Source organism: Malania oleifera, chromosome 12 (assembly GCF_029873635.1).
Source record: "Malania oleifera isolate guangnan ecotype guangnan chromosome 12, ASM2987363v1, whole genome shotgun sequence".
NCBI classification, from domain to species: Eukaryota; Viridiplantae; Streptophyta; class Magnoliopsida; order Santalales; family Ximeniaceae; genus Malania; species Malania oleifera.
The window spans coordinates 82405586-82431506 of record NC_080428.1 but is presented as its reverse complement, the minus strand read 5'-3'; the positions used below and the strand labels follow the sequence as shown (position 1 = coordinate 82431506).

Genomic DNA, 25921 nt, shown 5'->3' with positions numbered 1-25921 from the left:
ATGGAGGAAAATTATAATAATTATCATGGAATTAAGATTATAAGTCATACAAGAAATTATGGGAAAGGGTAATTTAACATTGAATAAAACTAGAAATGAGGATTTTAGAAAATCATTTTGGTTTTATGCCTAAGATATCAACAATAGAAGTTATTTATCTTATAAGAAGTTTAATGAAAAAGTTTAGGGAAAATAAGAGGGACTTGCATGTGGTTTTTATTAATTTAGAGAAAGCATATGATAGAGCACCTAAGGAAGTTCTTTGTTGGGCCTTAGAAAAGATGGTGGTATGCAGTAGGTATACAATGGTAATTAAGGATATGTATGATAGAGTTGCGACTAGTGTTAGGACTGTAGGAGAGGAATCTAGAGATTTTCTATTCACAACAGGTTTACATCAAGGTTCTACTTTAAGTCATTATCTTTTTTACTTTAGTGATTGATGAATTTACTAGGGATATCCAAAATAAGATCCCTTGGTGTACGTTTTTTGCAAATGATATTGTGTTGCTTGATGATAGTTGGAGTGGAGTGGAATCTGAGCTAGAACTTTGCACAACAACATTAGAGTCTAAAGGTTTTAACATAAGTACGAATAAGACATAATATATGAAATGTAACTTCAGTAATATAAGGAGTGTAGTGGAGAAAAAATAAACTTGATAATAAAGAAATTCATTGCACTAATAGATTAGATATCTTGGATCTAATATACAAGCGGAAGAGGAAATTGAACATGATGTAGTGGATAGGATTAAAATAGGTTTGGTAAAATGGAGGATTGGGTTAGATGTGTTGTGTGATTGTAGTATACCCTTAAAATTAAAAGGAAAGTTTTATCAAACAACTATAAGGTTGGCTATGCTCTATAGTTCTGAATATTTGGCAACTAAGAAAAAACATATGCAAAAAATAAAAGTTGTTGAAGTGCGAATGTTAAGGTAGATGAGTAGTATAACATTAAAAGATAAATAAGAAACAAGCATATACGCAACAATTTAGGAATAGCACTGGTCAAAGACAAGATGAAGGAGAGGCGACTTTGATGGTTTGGGCATTTGAAACGCATGTCTAGTACAACACTTGTGAGGAGAAGTGGGTTAGTTATTTTTTCAGGTATGAAAAGAGGTAGGAGTAGACCTAAACTTACTTGGAATGAGGTAGCAAGGAAGGATTTTTTTAATCGCCCTTAATCTAATATAGGAAAACACTCTCGATCGGCTGAATTGGCAGAAAATGATTCATATAGACAACCTCACCTAATGGGACTTGAGGCTTGTTGTTGTTGGAAGGAAGGATTTAAAGTGTTTTGGATTAAATAAGAGGCAAAATTGGATGGAAAGTTGACAATTGACGTATGGTATGTACTTGACATATGGGAGTGTGTGGTCAATCCTCCGATGATGAAATTTCACCACTTACAGGTTGGAGAGTTCAATAACTTGATATGGTGATGATTTTGCGAAATACAAAACGGTTCTTGAGGTTTTGAAGAAGGCCGCATTGTCTAGGAAGTTTTCTGCATCCAACGATTGCTTTGTTTTTCCCATGACCTGTAAACTTTTGTCTAATGTCGAAAGGTATAGCTGATCCTCCTATAACGCTAAATTTGCATAGGATGATCAGGTTTAGGGTTTGGTTTGTCATTAGGCTTTAGGTTGAATCTTGCTTTGATACCATGTTAAAGTATTTAGTAAAATGGAAGACCTAATGAGTAATGACAATGATAGGTTTCTCCCTCTATTTATAATATATGTCAAGTATATTCTAGTGACCATAATACCCTTATTGACTTATACATTAGAAAACACTAAAACACTAATAATACTAAATGATCGGAAGAACCATTAACAAGAGTTTCCAAATTTGTCAAAACTCCCAAAAATGGAAGAGTTAAAAATCAATGTGCATCCTTTGTACATAAAGTTTGAATTTTGACCTATTTTTGCTTCTCTTCTTACTTGATTAGGGCTCCATTTGAGACTCGAAAAATATTAATGAAAGGAAAGGAAAATATCAAGGAATTCACATTTTCATGTTTGGTTATCATGTAAACTAAGAAAGAAATAAAAAATATAATAAATCTATGAACAAAATTTTAATTTACACATCATTAATATTTAGTTTTTCTTAATTTTTAATCATATTAAAATAAATTTTCATTTTTGATAGTATTTAAGGGAGAAGGAAAATACAAGGGAAAATGAGTTTCCTCCTTGTTTTGCCTTGCCTTTCCTTTCCCAAAAAAAATCCTTCATCCAAACGGATCCTAAAGGAATATGAATCTCTTGAGTTATGAAGTTGCATACTTTTTAGGAGTCTCTTATTTTTTTTATTTTATTTTTTTATTTTTATTTTTTACTTTTTTGATGACATGGGAACTCTAGCCACTGACGAGCCCTTTGGACACCCCGATGCGGCACCAAACTCTCGGGGTAGCGTCCTCCCCCTTGGTCTCGCCACCTAGGCAAATCCAGACGTGGTCAAAGCATATACACACTTGAGCCGGACGTTCGAGATGCGGTCACCCTCCCAGTGGTCCCCCGTAGGTGCAAACGAGACCCCCGGAGAAGCGACAAAGCGCACCATGACTTTGCCTCTCTTGGGAATTGAACCTCTGATGCTCCGTATAACCCTCCTGCTTTACCACTGTGCCATGCTCGTGGGGGGCTTTTAGGAGTCTCTTTTAGCTTAGAATAATGTTTGATCTACCATCTTACATATTGTTGTGTTTGTGATTCTCCTTTGAATATTTTAAGGTAAGTTACCATTTTTTTAAATTTGTATAAGATATTTTGCTTGCTTGATATATATATTTTCCTTATTGAACTTGCTCTTGCATGTTTGTATCTTATTTGAAACTAAAAAAACCCTAATTTAGTCAATATGATGACAGAACTTGAAAGTGATGTGATCGTAGGGTGGACCAATATTTAATGGGAGGTAACATTAAATAAAAAATGAAGAATCAAACTTCATGCTTCATTAATGTTTGAACTTCTAAAGTTAATATGGTACATTCATGTGTGATAGGCTTGTAGGGAATTCTCGTACCTTCCCTCACATACCATAGTCTTGAACTTGACTCTTGTATCATAGATCAAGACTATTGATTCCTTGGACCAATCAATCAGTAATAATGAGGTGACTTAACCACACATAGGTCAATAAAAGGTTAGTACCGACTTTGTAAACTCAAAACACAATTTAAGACCGCAAAATCTTTTTTGGATCTCTTGAGGCATTGGATTCCCAATTCCCATATGTTGACGCACATTTGCACATCTTGTTTGCACAGGTACAATTGCATATTTGGTCCCTAACCCTTTTTAAGAATAATTTTTATTTCCACTTAGTAACATTGCTTAATACATGTAATGAATTTTACATTGGTTTTAGAATGCTATAGACAAAAAAAAAAAAAAAAATTTTCACTTCTCATTAATCATGTGTGATAAATAAATTAATGAAACAAAATACATTAGCTCATAATATGACATACTCCATTAATTTATTAGGCACATAAAATATATAATAAATTTAAAAAAGTTCTATTCTTTTATCATTTTAAGTGATAAAGATCTAATAAATTTGGACCAACTAGTTATATAAACTTATATTGTATAACCAATGCTTTAAAAATTACAAATTTATTTTCATAAAATTTATATTTAAGAAATAAAAATATTAACAGCTTGAAGAAGACAGAAACTAAACTAGAGAAAAGGTTGAAGTTGAACAATATATGAAAGAAATGTAAAAGAATTACTAACATATTATCAAAATGAATAAAATTTAAAACGGAATATTGTTCAAATCAAATTGTTAATTAATGCATCTTGTATGAATATTACAAAAATAATTGATTAAATTAATTTTGTCATTATCATCCCCGTTATAATCTTCTGTCCCGGGTTCCCCCCCCCCGGGGGTGGGGTCTCTTCACTCTATTGATCAAGAATGATTTATAACAGGAAAAATGAGACTAAAAGAGAAGAAAAGTATTTAAAAAAAAGAAGAAAAAAAAAAAATTGATGTAACAGTCTTGTAGCAACCATAACTGTCGCAATTATGCTATGCAGCAGTCCATGATGAGGAATTTTATTTCCACAACCGCTATTTAAATTCGAACTGCTGGCATTGGAAGTTTATCGATGCTTAAAGAGTTTGAAAACGATAACACGGTTAGTTAATAGCATGTTTTAAATTTAGCAGCTGGTTTTCAACTTTCACTAGAAAGGACTTTGAGATATTGGCAATCAAGAACTTCTCATTTATCCATTTTAAATTCTCACTGAAGTTTGTGTTTAGAATATTTCTCCTTATGGTGATGTTCATAAAGTAGGCTGAGATACTTCTTTTTAAGGCCAAGGTACCTTTTCTTACAGGTAATAAGCAGAACTTGGCAAACTGCTCACAAAATGAAGTTAGTGCGAGGACCCATTGATACCAGTGGAGCAGAAAATGACAACTTCCGGATCAAACGATACATTGCCAAGTACACCATAAATCCTGCAATAGCAAATGGAATTTCTCAATGTGTTGGATCTATTGAGGTATGTTAATGATAACCTTGTTATGATTTCATTATCTCACAACTGCAGCTGCAAAAAGAATAAATTATAGTTTTCACTAGACCAAATATTTTTCTAGTTTTTCCTTGTCTCTCAAAGAGAAGACATTAAATTTGATTATTAAATTGTGTTGCTTTCTGTCATTATATTGGTCTTTGATGGGTTCCATCAAATGGTTTTTGGGCCATACAATATTACAAATATTAATCTGAAAAATATGTGTTAGGCATTTAATTTTAGGTAAAAAGACGCTCACCTCCCTTTGAGATTTGTCAAAAAGACAAGGATCTCCCCTACCTCCCCTCAAGTTTGAATCTATGGACACTCACACCCTCTTATGTCAACTTTCTGTTAGTATTTGAACGGAAGTTAAAAAAATATTTTTTTTCCCAATTATGTCCTTAATCCTCAGGAGCTACCAGCCTCCTACATGTGATATGGCTGGAAAAAAAAAATTTCCCACTTTTTCCCCTTATTTACGTAATTTCGTTAAAAATAAATTTTTTCTTATTTTGCCCTTAATTATATGCTACCAACATGGTACAATTTTCCTTTAAAAATATTTGTCCCCTTTTTGGCCTTAATTACATACTGCAGCATGGTTCATTTGCATTTGAACTTCTTTTTCCCCTTCTTGCCCTTAATTACATATTGCAACATGGTTCATTTGTTGAATTTTTTCCCGCTTCTTAAGCCCATATCATGTAGCGTCAAAACAAAAGAAATATCTCTATCAAATTAAAGTCGAGCCTTCTGTTTTGCATTCATATCAAATTGAAATGAAAATAATAAATTTTTGGCTCTCATTTGCTTCCATATTTGCATCTCCCATCAAATTTCCTACTATGTTACCTACGATAAAAACAAAATTTGTAAACTATATTTCAAATAATAGATAAAAAAATCCAGCAACCTCTCCTCTATATCATAAGAAACCATTCAATCTATATTTTCCAGTCATCATATTCAAAAATCATTCAATCTACATGTCCTCTAGGATTCTCCAAAACCCAGAATTTGAAATTCCCAAATTGTAACAGACCAATAAAGTGCTTAAAACCTAGGATTCTCCGAAACCTAGAATCCCAAATTGGTGAGAATCTCAGCAGCAGACCAAACCATCTTTGTGATTTGCTTAATTTCACCCAAATCAGCAAGCTGCTTCACCCAACTCACTGTACTGCTCTGAAGTGTCTCTGGAACCCAACCTGATGAGAACAAGTACCAAATAATGAAAAATATCACTTTTGCTTTTAAATGAAAATAATATAATACTGTTTCTAATTATCTCGTATGACACTGATATGGTATGAGCATGATTGTGTGTCACAGTCACTATTAGTTTTAATTTCACTCCATATATATATAAATATATTCTAACTGTACACTGTTTTTTCCTTTTTTTTAAAAAAGAAGCATAATTTAGTTTTGGTTCATTCATCCAACATTGACCATTGCTGTTGACATCCAATGGTGTACAAAGAAGCACAATCCAAAGAGAGAAAAAAAGAAAAATGAAGAAAAGGCCAAAATGTGGGGGAGGGGGGACCCATCCCCATGAACAGCCCAACTAAACTCCAGTGTACAGTGAATAGACCAACCAATTCCATGAGCTACAATGCAAAATCAAACTTGAGGTACATACTCCATTTGGGGGAAAAAATCACCATATTTTATTAGTATGAGAGTATTGTGGTTACCTTGAAATGCAAGATGGGAAATTCGATCTGCTCACACAAGACCAATGCCCGATGCTTGCTGCCACAGTCCATCTTGAAGTACAATTTCCCTTGCCTAATTAACACAGTGATCTGGAAATCCATGACTCATTTGACCTGTACACAGAGTTGAACTTAAACTTGAAGACAAACTGTTAACTGAGGCAAACATATATTAAACTTACCAATTGATCTAGGGCCACACTATAATTTTCACCAATGTATCTTAAAAATTTCTCTTCCACAGCGGCCATCTATTAGAGTTTAAAGTTTTGCTTCAAAAATTAAAGACCTACAAAAAACTTAGACTATAGATTGTCCTCACAACCAGAATTATACTCCTTCAACCTCATTCAGTTTGTTTAATTTGTACCAGCTTTGCTAATTTCGCTTAGATAATGTATATTATATACTCCAAAAGAAAGCAGAGTGAGCGATCAGCAATCAAGCAGTCTGCTACCAACAGAAGTCTTAACCCTGCTGTTGGGGTCGCAAAGAACCATTTGCACGCTGAATCACCATCTAGTCCCCCACAACCATCCCTTTTAAAAGTACTGGGAGGACTTGGGATTAGGAGCACAATGAACACTACCCCAAACAATACCACTGTTGGGCTTTTGTGGAGCCTAGTTGTGTCTTAATTTGGATGACGACCTGACCTCTGTTTAATTAGAGATTTCTATCCTAAGGCTTAGCCCATTCGGAACGGAACCCTAGGCGCAACATATAAAAAGGGTGCTTTCGGGTGATTAGGGTTTGTGTGGTTGTATCCGCGATAGAGAGCGAGAGCGAGAGAATTGTATCGCCACACTCTCTGTGCTTTCTTCCTGATAATATTGAAATCCCTGCAACTCCGTGGACGTAGGCAAAATTGCCGAACCACGTAAATATTGTCTTGTGCGTGTGATTGAATTTTTCTTTGGCGTTATTCTTTCTCTATTTGTTTCTCACAGGTTTCGGGAATTTGTTCGTATATTCCTAACAACCACACCCATGTTATCACCCATGTTAACATCAAACAAGCTCAATTCAAAACTCTTAACTCATTAGTAAATGGAAGTCAGTAATAGAAGAAAAATTTTATTACCTGGAATGTTTGACAAAAACATCCGTTTTTTTACCATTGATTAGTATGGTTGTTACAGCAATTGACCCTCCTCTTCCCAAACAGAGAGCTTGGTCAACATATCTGTATCATATTTATGATATGCTCTCCTTATTGCACGCTTAGTATCAATCCAGAACTCACCCTGATAGCATAAAGAGCAAGTAAGAATTGACCCATGGCAATATCTAAAAATGTGAAGAATATAAAAAACAAATAGTAACTAAAACAGACTAAACAATAATATTCATTACCCTTTTTAGAATACTGTTAAACAAATGAGTTTGCAAGTAATTCGAAGTTACATAAATTAACATACTAAAGGTTCTATTTAAAACTGAACAATGAATCTTACGGTAAAAAAACTTCATTTCTACAGCTAAATTTTATGCTGGAGAAAAAATACATGTTTGTCACATCATAATCTGTCCATACAATGAGCACAGAACCTATCCACAACTTCAAATCTAATTGGTATCCATATGTGTAAAAAGTAATCCCAAAAAGTGAGTGTGTACATTTGTGAATCATTAAACTTCCCACACTGTTCCTACAAATATCCAAAAAACTATCTAATCCCCAAAAAACAGGATCAACTCCATCAGTAGGGTCTACTAGTAGTCCCCCGACCCATGCTTGCTCTTGGACCTCTACCTCGCATGGGAGCCCTTTGGCAAGTGCGTCTGTTGTATCCAATAGCCTTACAAATGCAACACATAACAGTAGTGGAACTGTTTGCAAGCATATTTGGTGCAGGCTCATCAGCTTCTCTTTTTCTACTCTTCTTTGGTCGCCCTGGCAAACGGCGAAGCAGTGGTGGTTCCACCTTAACATGAGTATCAACTTACCATGATGATTCATCAAGTATAGGATGAATAATAAAGCTATAAGCCTTTAGATACAACTCAGTGGAGAAGTATTTGTTAGCGTACTCCTCAACATTTGCCCTTTTGACTTCTTATTGCTGCTGTAGCATGTTTGCATGGGATGCCACTGATGTACCAAACACGACAATTACTAGTTTTTTTTTTTTTTTTTAATAGATTTACAAAAAGCATGGTGAAGCTATTTGGTTACTTCAAACTTATGTCTTCCACCATACCGAAGCCTATAAAACCTTGAATCCAGTGATATGGTATCTAATTTCTTCCTTATCTTGGTGTGATTAAGGTTTTCCAACCACAAGCCTTCTCATACCTCTTGTGTATTTGTACCGTCATCTTGCACCTAATTGTATCAACAAGTGTTAAAGTCGGTTTATCTCTCAATTCAATATCCCATTCAATGAATGACTTTGCCATGTTGGTATTATGATCCATTTTCTCTCTAAGGTCAAATGCATGTCTTGCCCAAGACTCCAATTGTACCTTCATCAACCAATCATGAGTTTTCCCATTCTCCTTGAGCAATTTCTTCATAAATTTCTCAAACAATGGTTTATTATGTGCACGGCCAGCCTCCGGAAAGAATGTTCTAAGCAATAACCCTAGGAAATGTGCTCTAAAATTTGCATATGGGTGTCTACAACAGATCTGGTGGGTTGCATTAGGCATCTCCTCAGAAATCACATTTGTAACACCCTAACAAAACCATATGATACGATTAAAATGACTAATAATTGAGAAATTTAATGGATAATGCATTCAAGAAGTTAACAAGTAAGAAATAGAATTTTCAGGTTACCTTTTGCCTATCACTTATAAAGCACCTGGGCCTCTCTCTTCTCAACGTCGTGCTAGGATCCCACCCAAGTAGTGCATAAAGAATGCCCAACTCTCCTTGTTTTCACTTTCAACAACCACATAAGACAACGGAAACAAACCCATTTTCCCATCCAAAGCAATTGCAGACGACAGCCATAGGTTCCTTCCAAGTAGCACCCATCTAAACCAGTGAGTGGCCTACATCCCTCAAAAAACCCTCGAATCATGGTGTCAAATGAAATGAAGAATCTTTTTACTGTGGGGTTATTTGAATCGCTAACCTCTTATATTATAGCTTTGCTGTGATCCCACTGTTTGTTTTAAGAGCAATACAAGCATATGCAGGCAGCTTCTTGTAGGAATTAACATGGCTCCCTTCACTTGCTTCTTTAGCTTTATACCACGCTTGGTACAGCTGCTTTTGGCTAGGTTCAATTCCATATATGGATTGGCACACAAGCCACACAATTTTTGAGAGATCCATTTAGAAGTTGCATTCATGTATTTTGCACTACGAATGCATGTATGCTCTTATTAAAATGTTTTGATTGATTTTAAATGTCACTCCATCAGGTAATGGGGAGGCATGAATACTCCAAGGGCATCCATTTATCAAACACCTAGCTGTTACCCTAGACTTCTCATTTTTATCTCCTCTCAATTGGAAGCTGTCTTGGATGGACAAGTCCCTCAATGCATCCCTAAATCAGTGACATTCTTGAAGACCATAAAAAGCTCCAACGCTTCTTTCCCACTACCATTAGCTCCATCAAATTGTGACTCTGTGAGCTTCAAATATTGTTAGCATCAGTGAGCACATCCAACTCCTCATCTGAACTACTCACACCATAACATACCTCATCAGAATGATAATTGAATAGACTACCATCACTACCGTAATCATGCTCTGAAAACCCATGTTCTAAGAAATTAGGCCGGTTAGTGTCTTGAGATGATGGTGGCCCTAAATTAGAAGCCCATTGTGTAAGTTGATATTGCAGCTGATTAACGCTAACTATAATAGGAGTACTTTTAATTTCCTTATACCTTTCAAACAATTCTAGCACTTCAGAATTAGAACTGATTATTATATCACCCTTTTTCCTGGGACCTTGCCAAACAAAGAGAGCTCCATGGCAGAAGAAGCACAAGAATCATTGAAAGCAATCTCATATGCATCATTGACAAATGGGTATATGTATAACTACTAGTGTCCATTGTCGATATTTTGCCCCTTGCACAACCATTGAACACAACCAGTTCATGGACTGGTTTGGATGCCATTTTCAATTGTAAAAACAAAATGAAAATTAATTTCAAAATGCATATTTAGTTAATTATACAAGTTTTGGAAAAGGAAGGAAACTTAATTTGAAGCTAAAATGATATGCAATATACAAGATATATGCTTTGGCTATGTGGTTCATTTTTTTTATTTATCACAATGATTCTTCTTTTTTAGTTTTAAGAATTAAAAATATAATTTAATATTTTTTGCTAATATTTGCTATTGTGAGACAAATCGATACAATATAATAGATACAATGATACGAGTTTGTAAACAAAATGTCAAGTACTAGCCAATATATGGTTAAAGCACACATTATTCATTTCGTTCTCTGTTTTCGATTATCTAATAAATCACTAATGAAAGTAGATTATCTTTCCATTTATTTCAAAACTTCCATGATCCCTTCCCGAACCAAACATGAATCTTGCGATTCATTTGACTCTCACACTCAATTACTTCTGGGGAATTCCCATATATTTTTTTTTAATGTAATGAGTCTATCCTCTCTTCTCTGTTCATATTCAAAAACAAAATATTGAAACTGATCATTAATCCCGGAATATTCATAGGACTCTTCTGACCAAAATATGTAATTGTCGGCAAAGTTGTGCACATAATGTCAAATTTAAAATATGAAACTCAAGCTCTCAAAGACAAGTATGATTTAGCACAATGCTTCTAATATACATAGCCCTTTGTGTCAAAGGTCAATATATTGAATAGTGAACCTATCCAAACATTTTCTATTTTTAAAAACTAGAAAGAGGGTGTGTCTATGAAATAATTTCATATTCTCTAGTTTATTTTGCTATTTCTCTAGTTTCCACAAATTGGTGCATCATTATCTGTTGACTAAACTTTTTGAATGCTTCAGCACAATTCAATGGAGACTACCTCTTAAACAATTACAATATTGAATGCTTCACCTCGATACTATTTTTTTTGCCCAAAAATCAGAACAATCAGAGAAGCAAAATCCTTCAACAATAATTCAAAGATAAGTAGCACAAAAACAAATTGCATTCCATTCTAATGCAAATGAAAAAAATCTTCAGCTTCACACACAAACAAATAGAATGAAAGAGACCACCACACACACAAAAAGTTTGAAAGCCACACACATGCGAACAAAATGAAAGAAATCAACTAGAAAAAGAAAACATCTCAAACGCATTCTTGGATTCCACACACACACATACACATATAGAGTTAGGGTGGGAGACCTTGAATCGAGATGATGCTTAAGGGAGTCCAACGAATGATGCTCCCCAAAGCCATGAGCGCTTCTCCCTCAAGCCACGAACCGCGGCTGTTCCACAAACACACCAAGGCCGAAGGAAGGATATTTCTTCCTGCGAACCCTAACGCAATTAGGGCTTTGAAAATTTCTTCAAAGAGAGGCTATATGAGAGAGGGATGTGCTTTGGGTTGCTATGAGCGGCTGTGGAATGATCTGTAGGGGAGAGGGAAGATTTGAGGGGTGATCGACAGGAGAATTGAGGGGAGTATTGAGAGCTACAGGGGAAAAGGGAGACCAAGAGCTTGCTGGAGAACGAGACTAGCACTTGATTTTGAAGGAGCAAATTTGTCCCATTCATTTCTTTTAACAGTGTTAAGCATCTATAATTTCAGAGGGTGTGAGCGTCCATAGATTCAAACATGAGGGGAGGTATGTGGGATTTTAAAAATCTCAGGGGAGGTCCTTGTATTTTTGGCAAACTTCAAGAGAATTGAGTGACTATCCCCCTTGGGGTTTGAGTTTGATAGAATCTGGATGTTTTCAAAAAGAATATATTCGTGTGTGCATGTGAGCATGCAAGCAAGCATTACACAAAGATTGGGAGGAGGGGGTGGAGAAACAAATGTTGGAAATTTAAAAAGTAATTAAATAAATTAAACTTGATGGATATTCATTGTGTTTGGCTCAAGTATATGAAAGGCCTTTTAAATTAGGAGATGTATTTATGTGGATTCATGTAACTACTTAAATATGCTATAGTAAATGGATTAATAGTAATCATTATTGTTAAAATATCAATCCCGAATATCTTTGTAAATAAAATACAAATTAGGAAAGTGGGTAATTATGGGGGATTTGATATTATTCAATAGGAAATTGTTTCCTTGTTTAGAATAGGTAATCGTATTATATATTGGATTGTACAAAAGAACAATATAATGAAGAAAAATATTTTTCAATCGTTTCTTCTTTCATGGTATCAGAGCCAGGTTTTCTAAAACCCAACTAAACGATGGCTAACAGCAGAGGCTCTACCTCCTCTGCAAACATCACCGGTGACTCAGAGGTTACGTCCGGTGGGGGTACGAATGGACTGGATAACACAGTCTTTCCACTCTCATTGGAAAAACTAAACGAAAAAAATTTCCATGAATGGGCTCAGTCCATGAAATTGGTGATTGAGGGAAAAGGGAAGTTTGGATATCTTACCGGTGAGCGGAGGAAGCCAGACCCTTTCGATGCTGTAGCCTTGCAAAGATGGAGGTCCAAAAACTCCATGGTCACGGCTTGGCTTGTCAACTCGATGCAACCATCAATCGGAAAAATTTACTTGTTCTTGCCGACGGCTAAGGAAGTCTGGGAAGCCGTACGTGAGACGTACTCCAATGTCGAAAACTACTCACAAATCTTCGACATCAAGACCCGATTGTGGCAGATGGGGCAAGGCGAGAGAGGTGTTACTGAGTATTTCATGGAGATGAGTCATCTCTGGCAGGAGCTCGATCTGAGCATCGATGAGGAGTGGGAGTGCTCCGGCGACAGCACTCGATACCAAAGGAGGCTCGAAAACGAGAGGGTCTTCAAGTTTCTTGCCAGCCTGAATCGAGAGCTCGATGACGTGAGGGGACGGATCCTTGGCCGGCGACCTCTCCCTTCAACTCGAGAAGTCTTCGCAGAGGTTAGGAGGGAAGAGAACAGGAGGCGGGTGATGCTGCGGCCTCAAAATGAATCCGCTAAGCTAGACTCGGCTGTACCTGTATCTGCCCAAAAATTAGATGGGCTACACGCTGGGCCGGATGCCTCAGCTCTTATACTAAAAGGCCCAGGGGGACCTAGTCAACGACCGCAAAGAGGAAAAATATGGTGCGAACATTGCCAAAAAACAGGTCATTCAAAAAATACCTGCTGGGAGATTCATGGAAAATCGGTAGATTGGAAACTGAGACAATACCAAAAAAATCGTGGGTACCAGACCAGCATTGATGGATCAACTGAAAGATCACAAGGAGAGAACAACAATACCCCGTCCAGCAGTGCATTTGGTTCTAAACAGCTGGATCAGTTATATAAGATGATTTCATCAATGCAAACATCGGGTCAGTCTTCCGCTGGTTCCTTGGCTCACCGAGGTAATCATCTGTCAGCTTTAAAAACCACATCTTGTTACAAATGTCCTTGGATAATTGATTCGGGTGCATCCGATCATATGACTGGGTCTTATCAATATTTTTCATCCTACTCACCATATGCCAGGAATTTGAGGGTAAAAATTGCAGATGGCTCTCTCTCACCAGTTGCTGGAAAAGGAAGTATTCGCATATCTGATTCCTTAACTTTACAATCGGTCTTACATGTCCCCAAGTTATCGTGCAATCTGTTATCTATCAGTCAGTTAACAAAAGATTCGAATTGTTCCGCTAAATTTGTTTCCTCTCATTGTATTTTTCAGGACCTATCATTGGGGAAGACGATTGACACTGCTAAAGCGTATGAGGGACTCTACTACTTTGAGGAGGCAAGTTTGAGTGAACTATGTAATACTGCAATTTGTGATTCTGCATCTACTTCTAGAAATAGTGAACTTTTGTTATGGCATTCACCTTTGGGTCATCCCAATTTCCACTATTTAAAACGTTTGTTTCCTTCTCTTTGTTCAAATAAAATGGCTTTTGAGTTTCAATGTAAAGTATGTGAGCTTGCTAAACATCGTCGTACTTCTTTTCCATCATCCATATACAAACCATCTCGCCCATTTGCTATGTTTCACAGTGATGTATGGGGTCCCTCACGTTCCCTAAATCGCACCAATATAAAATGGTTTGTGACCTTTATCGATGACCATACTCGTCTTTGTTGGGTCTACTTACTGAAAGACAAAACTGAAGTCCGCTCCATTTTCATCAATTTTCATACCATGATTCATACACAGTTCTAGACTCATATTCAGATCCTTCGTACTGATAATGATACAGAATATTTTAATACCATCCGGGGAACTTATCTTCAAGATAATGGGATTGTTCATCAAAGTTCTTGTGTGGATACCCCTAAGCAAAATGGGGTTGCTGAACGAAAAAATAGACATATACTTGAAGTAGCCCGGGCATTAATGTTTACTACCCACATGAAACATTATTTTTGGGGCAATGCCATCTTAACAGTTACACATCTCATTAATCGAATGCCAATTTGAGCACTCTCATTTGTCACCCCTCTTCAGAAATTTCAGGAACACTTTCCTACCTCTCGACTCCCTTCCAGTCTCCCACTAAAAATTTTTGGTTGTACTGCCTTTGTTCATGTCCAATGTCCATGCACACCATCGCGATAAATTGGATCCTCTTGCCATTACATGCGTCTTCCTTGGTTATTCACCTACCCAAAAAGGCTACAAATGCTATGATCCGGTCTCAAAACGACTGTTCGTTAGTCTTGATGTCACTTTCTTTGAAACCACTCCTTACTTCCCAAAGCCCTCTCTTCAGGGGGAGAAATGGTGTGAAGATCGGTTCTTTGATCCTTTTACTACTGAATCTGCGGTTACTCCAGTTACTCCATTCCCTGACCCATCCATTAAGTCCTCCATTACATTACTTCCCAACTTGCCAAACACAACTGAACACTTACCCTCAGGGGGAGATGCAGGAGAGCAAAACAACACAAACATACTGGTTTACTCAAGGAAGCCGAAAACAAAGGAGAGGGAGAATCTCATACCTGAGGCACCAAGTGCGTTGGAACTGGTGATGGCTCCGAATAATCATGAGCCCTCGCCTTATCCTGATCTGATAATTGAGTCTTCCTCTGATAATCCTGCACCTGATGATATCAATTTACCTAGTGCAATCAGAAAACAAACCAGGTCATGTACTCAGTACCCTTGGTCGAAATACATGTCTTATAAAAGCTTGTCTACAGGATATCGTGTGTTTGTCTTTAATGTTGACTGGATGAAAATGCTATAAAACATTCAGGAAGTTCTAGAAATACCAGAATGGAGAGAGGCAGTCATGGAAGAAATGTGAGCCCTAGAAAAAAATGGAACTTGGCAATTGACAGATCTACCGAAAGGGAAGAAGCTAGTGGGTTGTAAATGGGTCTTCACAGTGAAATGTAAATCTGATGGAACAGTTGAAAGATATAAAGTCAGACTTGTTGCAAAAGGCGTTACACAGACATACGACATTGACTATACTGAGACATTTGCACCAGTGGCAAACTTAAATACAGTTCGGGTTCTCTTGTCCCTGGCAGCCAATTTAGATTGGCCACTACAGCAACTTGATATTAAAAATGCTTTCTTAAATGGAGAATTAGAAGAGGAAGTTTACATGACTATACTACCAGGATTCAGTAGAACAGGTGAAGAAAACTGAGTGTGTAAATTAAAGAAATCATTATATGGCCTCAAACAATCTCCTAGAGCGTGATTCGACAGATTCGCAAAGGTACTAAAGAATCAAGGGTAACGACAAAGGCAATCAGACCATACTCTATTCTTCCAACAGTCTGAAGGAGGTAAGAGAACAGTCCTAATAGTGTATGTCGATGATATAATTCTTACTGGTGATGATACTGTAGAAATGGAGAGATTGAAGAAGGTTCTAGCTACTGAATTTGAAGTTAAAGACTTGGGACAGATGCGGTATTTTTTGGGCATGGAAGTGGCAAGAACGAAAAAGGGTATTAGTGTTTCTCAGCGAAAGTATGTTACTGACCTCCTAATTGAAACTGGCATGCTAGGGTGCAAACCCAGCAAAACCTCGATAGAAACAGTAAAGAGGGTTGAAAATTGTGGAAAACCAGTAGAAAAGGAGAGGTATCAGAGATTGGTTGGCAAGCTAATCTACCTATCACATACTAGACCAGACATTGCATTTGCAGTTAGTGTAGTAAGTCAACACATGCATTCACCAAAGGAAGTTCACTTAGATGCTGTATACAAGATCTTTAGATATCTCAAGGGATCCCCGGGAAGAGGACTCTTCTTTAAGAAATGTGAAAGCAAGGAAGTAGAGATCTTTACAGATGCAGATTGGGCAGGATCAGTGGAAGATAGAAGGTCCACCACAGGATATTGTACATTCGTCTGGGGAAATCTCGTAACTTGGAGAAGAAAAAAACAGAATGTGGTGGCTCGTAGTAGTGCTGAAGCTGAATTCAGGGCAGTCGCTCAAGGGATTTGTGAAGAATTGTGGTTACGAAAACTATTGGAGGAATTACGGGTATTGGTGAACCTTTCTATCAAACTTTACAGTGACAATAAGGCAGCTATTAGCATCTCTCTTAATCCAGTCCAACATGACAGGACTAAACATGTGGAGGTAGACAGACACTTCATCAAACAAAAAATTGAAGAAGGAATTATATGTATGACTTATGTGCCAACCAAAGAACAAACTGTAGATATCCTCACTAAAGGGTTGGGAGGACAGAGCTTTGATGATCTTATTAGCAAGTTGGAGATGATTAATATTTATGATCCAACTTGAGGGGGAGTGTTAAAATATCAATCCTGAATATCTTTGTAAATAAAATAAAAATTAGGAAAGTGGGTAATTATGGGGGATTTGATATTATTCAATAGGAAATTGTTTCCTTGTTTAGAATAGGTAATCGTATTATATATTGGATTGTACGAAAGAACAATATAATGAAGAAAAATATTTTTCAATCGTTTCTTCTTTCAATTATGGATTCATGTACTAGGCTCTAAGTAAAGCTTATAAATAGCCATGTACTCTACTCGTTTGTATCAAGTGAAATAGCTCAAAGTGTTGTATCCTTTATCCGCTTCTCCCATCTACTTTGGATTTTTTATTTCTGACAAAGTGGTATAGAACAAAGTGTGTGTCTAGTGTTTCAAATGTTGGCAAGTGCATTTCAAGTCCCTCTCCTTACCAAAGATAATTTTGATAATTGGAGTGTTTGAATGAAAATCCTACTTGGGTTTTAAGATGTTTGGGGAGATCATTGAAAAAGGTTACATTAAACCACAAGATGAAGGTACCTTGAAACAAGCACAGAAGGATGCTTCAAAAGATTCAAGAAAGAAGGATTGGAAGGTGCTCACCCTCATATATCAAGGTTTGGATGAAGTTATGTTTGAAAAAATTGCTAGTCCAACTTCTTCTAAAAAAAAAGGATAGGACAGCCTACAGACTCATAAAAAGGAGTTAATAAAGTGGTAAAAGTTCGTCTCCAAACAACAAGAGGTGAACTTGAAACACTACATATGAAAGATTCTAAATTAGTTTCTAATTATTTTTCAAGACTTTTGGGGTATTATTTACCATTTGAGAAGATATGGTCAAGATTCAAAAGATGCTCAAGTGATTGAAAAAATCCTCCATTCATTGGTCCCAAAATTCAACTATGTTCTTTTAGCCATTGAAGTATGAAAGGATTTGGAATGCATGACAGTTGATCAACTTATGGGGTCTTTACAAGCCTATGAAGAAAAGCTTTAAGAAGAATCAAGAACCATTGGAGCAAGCTCCTCAAACTAAACTTTCTTTCAAGGAGAGAGAAAAAAGTTATGAAAAAGAGGTCGTAAACATGGTCGTGGTCATGGAAGAGGAAGAAGAAGTGATTCCAACTCATCTTATAATGGTAAGAGGAATCAAAATTATCAATTCACTAGAGGACGTGGAAGAGGATCAAATGTGAGAAGAAAAGGTATGAAAAATCTCAAATTAGATGTCATGATTACAACGTATATAGCCATTATTTATATGAGTGTAGAACTCTCGACAATATTCAAGCAATGGATAATTGTGTTGGAGAAGAAAAGGAAGAGGTGGAGCCTACTTTGCTGCTAGCATACAAGAGAGATGGAAGAGAAGAAATGAACACATGGTATCTTGACACTAGAGCAAGTAAAATCATGTGTGGAAACAAGAATTTCTTCATGGAGCTAGATGAACCGGTAAGTGGGAATGCTACACTTGGAGACTTGTCCAAGATTCAACTAGAAGGGAAAGGTAAAATATTAATTTCCCTAAAAGATAGGAGGCATCAATTCATCACTAATGTAACTATGTGCCAAATATGAAGAATAACATTTTAAATTTAGGATAACTTTAAGAAAAAGGATGCAATATCCACATGTTAGATCGTAACCCTTTGATAAGAGATCCTAAAAATTGTTTGGTGGCAAAAGCAATGATGACAAAAAATATAATGTTTAAATTAAACATTCAAACTGATGTTGCTAAATGTTTGAAGACTTGCTTGAATGATTCCTCCTAGCTTTGGCATCTTAGGTATGACCATGTGAATTTTGATAGTTTGAAATTGATGGACAAGAAAAAAATAGTGAAAGATTTACCTTTGATTAATCATTCCTAGCAATTATGTAAGGGATGTGTATTCGATAAACAGTCTATGAATAATTTTCCTAAAGAAGCACGCGCAAGGGCAAAAAAGCTGGTCAAGCTTATCCACACGGATATATGTGGTCTGACTGATCCCCCATCACTTTGTAAGAATAAGTACTTTTTGCTCTTCATTGATGATTTTAGTGAAAAGACTTGGGTCTATTTTCTTGAACAAAAGTCAAAGGTTTTCAAAACTTTCAAAAGATTCAAGATTTTTGTTGAAAAAGAAAGTGGTTATGAAATCAAAGATATGCGGTTAGATGGAGAAGGAGAATTCACATCAAATGAATTCAAGCAATATTATGAAAGCAATGGAATTCATTGTTCTTTGAGGGTTCCAAGGGCTTCTCAACAAAATGGAATTGCAGTACGCAAAAATCAAATGCTTCTTAATATTGGCAAGAAGTATGTTGAAAAGCAAGAAAATGTCTAAAAATTTTTTAGCTGAGCAATTGATTGTGCAGTATATTTGTCGAACGAGTGTGCAACTAAAGAGTGTGGAATCAAAGCCCACAAGAAGCTTGGAGTGGAAAGGTATGACTCAAACTCAAAGGGATACAAGCTCTACAATCCAAGAAAAGGAAAAGTTGTCGTAAATCGAGATATTGAGTTCAATGATGCTAGCACATGGGACTAGAACACTCAAGAGAAGTTAAACTTCTTTCCTTCATTTGAAGAAAATGAGGAACAAGAAATTCAAACCATTGAGTGCCTACTATTACAGCACCATCACCGATGTTACCTCCTAATGGACATTCATCGTCATCCTCATCATAGGAAATAAGACCACCCTAGATGAGAAGTCTTCAAGAAATCTATGAGGTAATTGAAAATATGGATGATCTAACCCTTTTTGTCTATTTGTTGATTATGAACCACTAGATTTTGTGAGAAAGTGCAAAACGAGAAGTGGAGAATTGCAACAAATGAAGAAATTGCTAGAATTGAGAAGAATGCTACGTGGAAGTTAACCACATTATCGAAGGGACATAAGACATTAAGAGTCAAATGGGTTTACAAAGTGAAGAAAAATGCTAAGGAAGAAGTTGAAAGGTACAAGGCAAGACTTGTGACGAAAGGATACAGTCAAAGACTGGGAATTGATTATAGTTGCTTGGTTAGAAACAATTTGATTCATTATTTCCTTAGTAGCTCAGAATAAATGGAAGTTCATCAAATGGATGTCAAGTCAGCATTTCTGAATGGGTTAATAGTAATCATTATGGACTAATGTACTAGGCTCTAAGTGAAGTCTATTGTTGGCCTAACATGGCTTTCAAATCTCGTTTTGATGATAACAAATAAAGGTTGATTTAACATGTTGTGTTTAAGTGATGATATTTCAGGAAAGCTTGAATGACAAAGTTCAAAATATCAAAAGAAATTCAAGTTCAAGATCACTGGTACCATAAAGCCACACTCCATCTTCAAAGTGATTAAAAGAAAGCTCAAGAGGACCAAAATGTTCAAAGCATATGGAAGCCTAAAGATGACTAAAGCTCAAGTCTAAGAGTATTCAAAGCAAAGACTTATATGAAGACTTCAAGCTTAGAGTGTTTAAGCCTTTAGAATAACCTATGTAAGTACTTCATTCCAAATATCATTTTGAAATGCTTTGAAGCTCATTAGGGTTTGTCATGGACTTAGAGACCTTATTTTAAAACCCTGAAAAATGTTCTTTTAAAGTAGCAAAGCAAGATGGCTAAGAATTTTTGAAAACCAAACTGAAAAACAGAATTTATATCTGTTTAGGCGACTGAAGATTAAACCTCGGGAGCCTGAAGAAATTCTGAAGAGGCGGTAAAGGCCCAGGCGCCTGACCGTGGTAATCTTAGGCGCCTAACCCTATTTCCAGTTGAAAATTACAAAGTTTTCTGAAACCTCAGGCGACTGACCCCGAGACCTCAGGCGCCTGAACACTATTAACAGTTATATTTTTTAAAAGTTTTAAAATTCAAATTTATGTTTCTTGTACCCCAAATTTCGTATAAACTTGGGAAACACTCCAAGTAACTTGGGCAACACTAATTAAACCTTTTTGAGCTTATAAATACATGATTTCTTAAATCAAATCCACACCAAGCATTGAAAATTTGCTCTCAAGCCAAAATTGCTCTTGCTCTCTCAAAAAGCTCTCTTGCTTGCATCTTCATACTGAGAATTGTGGGGATATTCTGAGTCTCTAATCAATCTTATCTGAGTTCAAACTTCTAAATTACTGATTCTTATCAAGAGAAGAAATCCGGTGAATTAATTCTTGAGCGTCAATTCAATTTCTTTGATATTTGTTTGAAGTATATTAGTGCTTTCAATTGTACTAACTAGCTCTATCTGTGAGCATCTCTTGTACAATAGAAACCTTTTCTTATTTCCTTGTTTCTTTGATGGTTCGGGTCATTGGATCGTTGTAACCAAGCGTGGGGTATCATCAAGAGAAGAAATCCGATGAATTAATTCTTGAGCGTCAATTCAATTTCTTTGATATTTGTTTGAAGTATATTAGTGCTTTCAATGGTACTAACTAGCTCTATCTATGAGCATCTCTTGTACAATAGAAACCTTTTCTTATTTCCTTGTTTCTTTGATGGTTCGGGTCACTGGATCGTTGTAACCGAGCGTGGGGTATCACTTGGAGAGAGTAACTTGGGCAACATGAATTAAACCTTTTTGAGCTTTTAAATACATGATTTCTTAAATCAAATCCGCACCAAGCATTGAAAATTTGCTCTCAAGCCAAAATTGCTCTTGCTCTCTCAAAGCTCTCTTGCTTGCATCTTCATACTGAGAATTGTGGGGATATTCTAAGTCTCTAATCAATCTTCTCTGAGTTCAAACTTCTGAATTACTAATTCTTATCAAGAGAAGAAATCCGGTGAATTAATTCTTGAGCGTCAATTCAATTTCTTTGATATTTGTTTGAAGTATATTAGTGCTTTCAATTGTACTAACTAGCTCTATCTGTGAGCATCTCTTGTACAAAAGAAACCTTTTCTTATTTCCTTGTTTCTTTGATGGTTCAGGTCATTGGATCGTTGTAACCGAGCGTGGGGTATCACTTGGAGAGAGTAACTTGGGCAACACGAATTAAACCTTTTTGAGTTTATAAATACATGATTTCTTAAATCAAATCCACACCAAGCATTGAAAATTTGCTCTCAAGCCAAAATTGTTCTTGCTCTCTCAAAGCTCTCTTGTTTGCATCTTTATACTGAGAATTGTGGGGATATTCTGAGTCTCTAATCAATCTTCTCTGAGTTCAAACTTCTGAATTACTGGTTCTTATCAAGAGAAGAAATCCGGTGAATTAATTTTTGAGCTTCAATTCAATTTCTTTGATATTTGTTTGAAGTATATTAGTTCTTTCAATTGTATTAACTAGCTCTATCTATGAGCATCTCTTGTACCAAAGAAACCTTTTCTTGTTTCCTTGTTTCTTTGATGGTTCAGGTCATTGGATCGTTGTAACCGAGCGTGGGGTATCGCTTGGAGAGGGGGCTCCACCCTAAAGGAGGGATTGTAAATGGTTTGTTCCGCCCGCAAAGGAACGTGTTAGTGGAATCCTTAGATGGTCTTGCCTAAGGCGAGGACGTAGGCTGTGGATAAGCCGAATCTCGTAAAAAATCTTAGTCTCACTCTTAACCTTTACTCTTTAAATTTCAGCATATATAAATTGTGTTTCAAAGTGCAGGTTGTTGAAATTGAGATTGAGAAGACCTTTTAATTTAACAAAGTACGTTGGTTAATCTTTTGCGGAAACCTTAAAGGGAGAACGTTGATTAATCTCTTGCGGAAATCTTGATTAAAAGAAGCTCACAAAAATCATTCAAACAGGGCTTTAATTAAAAATCTAAACTGAGTTTTTGCAAATGCTGAAATAAGGAAGTGTTGCAGCTTCCACAAATTGGTTAAGTATTGTGTTATTGGTTGATTGATTGTTGTTTGGTTTGTGATTGATATTGAAGTGTTGATTGTGGTTGTTTTTAAATTCAAAACATTCTTGTGAGTTTGTTGAGTATATAAAAGGATTGTGAAATTGTAAAAAGACTTAAAAGATTTTAATAAACCCAATTCACCCCCCTCTTGGGACTACACCTTAACTTTCATCTATAAATAGTCATGTACTCCACTCATTTGTATCAAGTGCATGGTCTTAAATTTCCACGAAATTGTAGAAATTTTCGTCAAAATTTTCGGTTTCCGTGACCTTCAAAATCAAAATGGCAGTTGATTTCCGTCTTGCATAATTTCCATCGAAATCTCAACAAATCATCCGAAATTTATCGAAATTTCAAAATATTAGTGAAACTTGTTGAAATTCGAACTATGCAATGAAATTTTCTCGGAATTCAAATGAGATTTAGGAGTGTAGTGAAATTTCTCTCTTAAATTATTTGATTTATTTTTATAAAAAAAAAAAAAAAAGAATATTGCAAGTGCTTTTGAAATTATATGAAAAAATAAACCTACAACAACATTTTATTTAACCATTAATGTCTAAATTATCATTATTTATATAATAAATCATCTTTAAATGATTTATGAATATCATTTGTATTAACAGATTCACTAAATATGTTTAATGTACATTATCTTACAAATATGTTTGATGCACACACTATATTACAACTTCTCCACCTCATATACAGCATAGATGTATTTACTTTTAATATATTAGTTCTAAAACTTACATTATTATGTTTATTAATCATTTCCAAAGCTTCATAAAAGAATTCCCTGCTTTACTACTAATTTCCATTATTTTTTCAAATTGAAATTGAAATTGACATTGAAATCAAAATTTCCATACTTTTGGAGCTTCGAAATTTGAGTTGAAACCTTGATCAAGTGGGATAACTCAACGTGTTATATCCTTTATCCACTTCTCTCTATCTACTTTGGATCCTCTATTTCCAGCAAGAAATAGGGTTACCTTTCAACTAGGATACAAAGTCTCTGTAATTCTTTTGCCATTAAACAACAAATCTAAATGAAAATATCCTCCATATATGGCGGCATGATTTTCTGCATGGATGAAGTAAATTTTTGACTTATGTCAATTTTTTTTAAAAAGATTACCATAAAATTTTTTGTAATTTTTTTTTTTCATGGAGTGTTTTTTTGTTTTTTTTGGGTAATAAAAGAAGGTATATTAGATTGAGAAAGAGAAGTTACAACCTAAGGGGACAAGAGGTCCAACTGAAAAAATAAAAAGTAGAAACAAGACAAAAAAAATAATAAGAAAGATGAAAAATAAAAATAACAAATAAAAAATCAAAAGAAAAAATAAAAAATAGCCAAAAAGTACTCCTAACCAAGAAAACCCCTTTTCAATCCCTTTTTGTCGTAATTCACTAAGCACTTTAAATTTGCAAGCTCCCTATGACCTTCTTCACCTTGTACGTAGCGCACTTCAATTCCACCAGCATCACACATTTTTAAATTCAATTTATCCATTATATCGTGGGCTTCTATCTCTTCCTAGAAATCACCTCCACTGGTATAGGTAAAATTCCATCATTGCACTGCAGTTTATTGTCCAGCCTATTGTTCTCAAAAATGGGAACCCCCTCCAGTCCTTCCATCGGGTTAGGATGTCCATATGGTAGATCCCTGAGAACATCATAGGAATAAAAAACATAACATTATTGTTCGCAAATCTCATCCGACAGCAAACCACCACCACATTCAAACTCGCTGATGTCATCACTATTGTTATGTGAAAAAATCTCCCCTTATTAGCCTCCCTCACTTTCCTAACTCCATCACTTGCTATATCCTTCATCCGAGCAAGTGTATCTTCCATAATGCTCAACTCTCCTTCAGATCTCTCCTTATAATCTTTGGCTTTCATTGGAATGCTCTCTTTCTGCTTCATATAATTTCTTCATTTCCACACCCATAATTGCAGCCTTTCAATAAGCATACACCTTAGGACCCTTAGATTTTTCCGAATTAAATCCTGAAACACCAGATTTCCTACCCAATCCAGCTTCTTCTTTTTTATTAAACCTGTCTACACCCATCTTTAATCCCTCTGCAAAATCAGAATTAACATCCAATCTAACACTTCTGTTATTATCATCACTTTCTTCACAAACAGATTTCAAAACCAAATTAAAATCATCCTGATTACACTCTGAATGTTGACCCATTCTATGCTTATTTGGGAGAAACCCATTTTCCTGGCCAAAATTTACATACGGGAGAGGTGGGCATTCAGCAAGATGTTAATGAAATACAAAATCTTTCTCCAGCTCTCCAAAATAATGTATATTTTGTATGATGGATGAAGCATAACTGTATGATGGAAATATTTTCAATGTGGGAGGTATAAATACTTATGGAACTGAGTTGGTAAATCAAGGTAAGACTGCATGCTGTAGACCCATTGTGGTCCTCCCCTTCCCCGGACCCCACATATGCGGGAGCTTTGTGCACCAGGCTGCCCCTCAATTGAGTTAGTAAATGAATATGTACCTAAAATGAAATTATTGGAAAGGAATAAAAAATGAATTGAACGTAGAAACACTAAGAAAATATTTAAAGCATTTCTAGAATGAGATAGCTTCTTGTGGAAATAATTCTCTCATTAATCGTAACATAGGTACATGTCTGTATAAATAGATGTACAATAGAAGAATAGAAGGAAAGAACCAAAGATGCTAACTTCTAAGGAAACTAAATATTCTAGGATATTCACACATTTACAGCTGAGATTCTCTTAGAAAAATAGGAAAGTTGACTAAACAGATTTGAAACTTTCCAACGCTCCCCCTCAAGCTGGCTTGAAGATGTCTTCCATGGCCAGCTTGCTAATGAAGTTTTCAAACTGTTTCTTCGGCAGTCCCTTTGTTAGTATGTCTGCTACTTACTTAGTTGTCAAGATATATGGCAGACAAATTACTCCCTCA

The 25921-nt window shown here is 35.8% G+C and overlaps 1 protein-coding gene across 2 annotated transcripts in view; it reads left to right on the top strand.

Annotated features, from left to right (window-relative positions):
• Positions 1-25921, top strand: part of LOC131144716 (urease) — a 125170-nt gene that overhangs the window by 79652 nt on the left and 19597 nt on the right. For both annotated transcript variants that reach the window (XM_058093551.1, XM_058093550.1), the window contains exon 16: positions 4389-4556. In XM_058093551.1, the coding sequence (XP_057949534.1) occupies positions 4389-4556 (168 nt within the window). The remainder of the gene's footprint in view (positions 1-4388; positions 4557-25921) is intronic.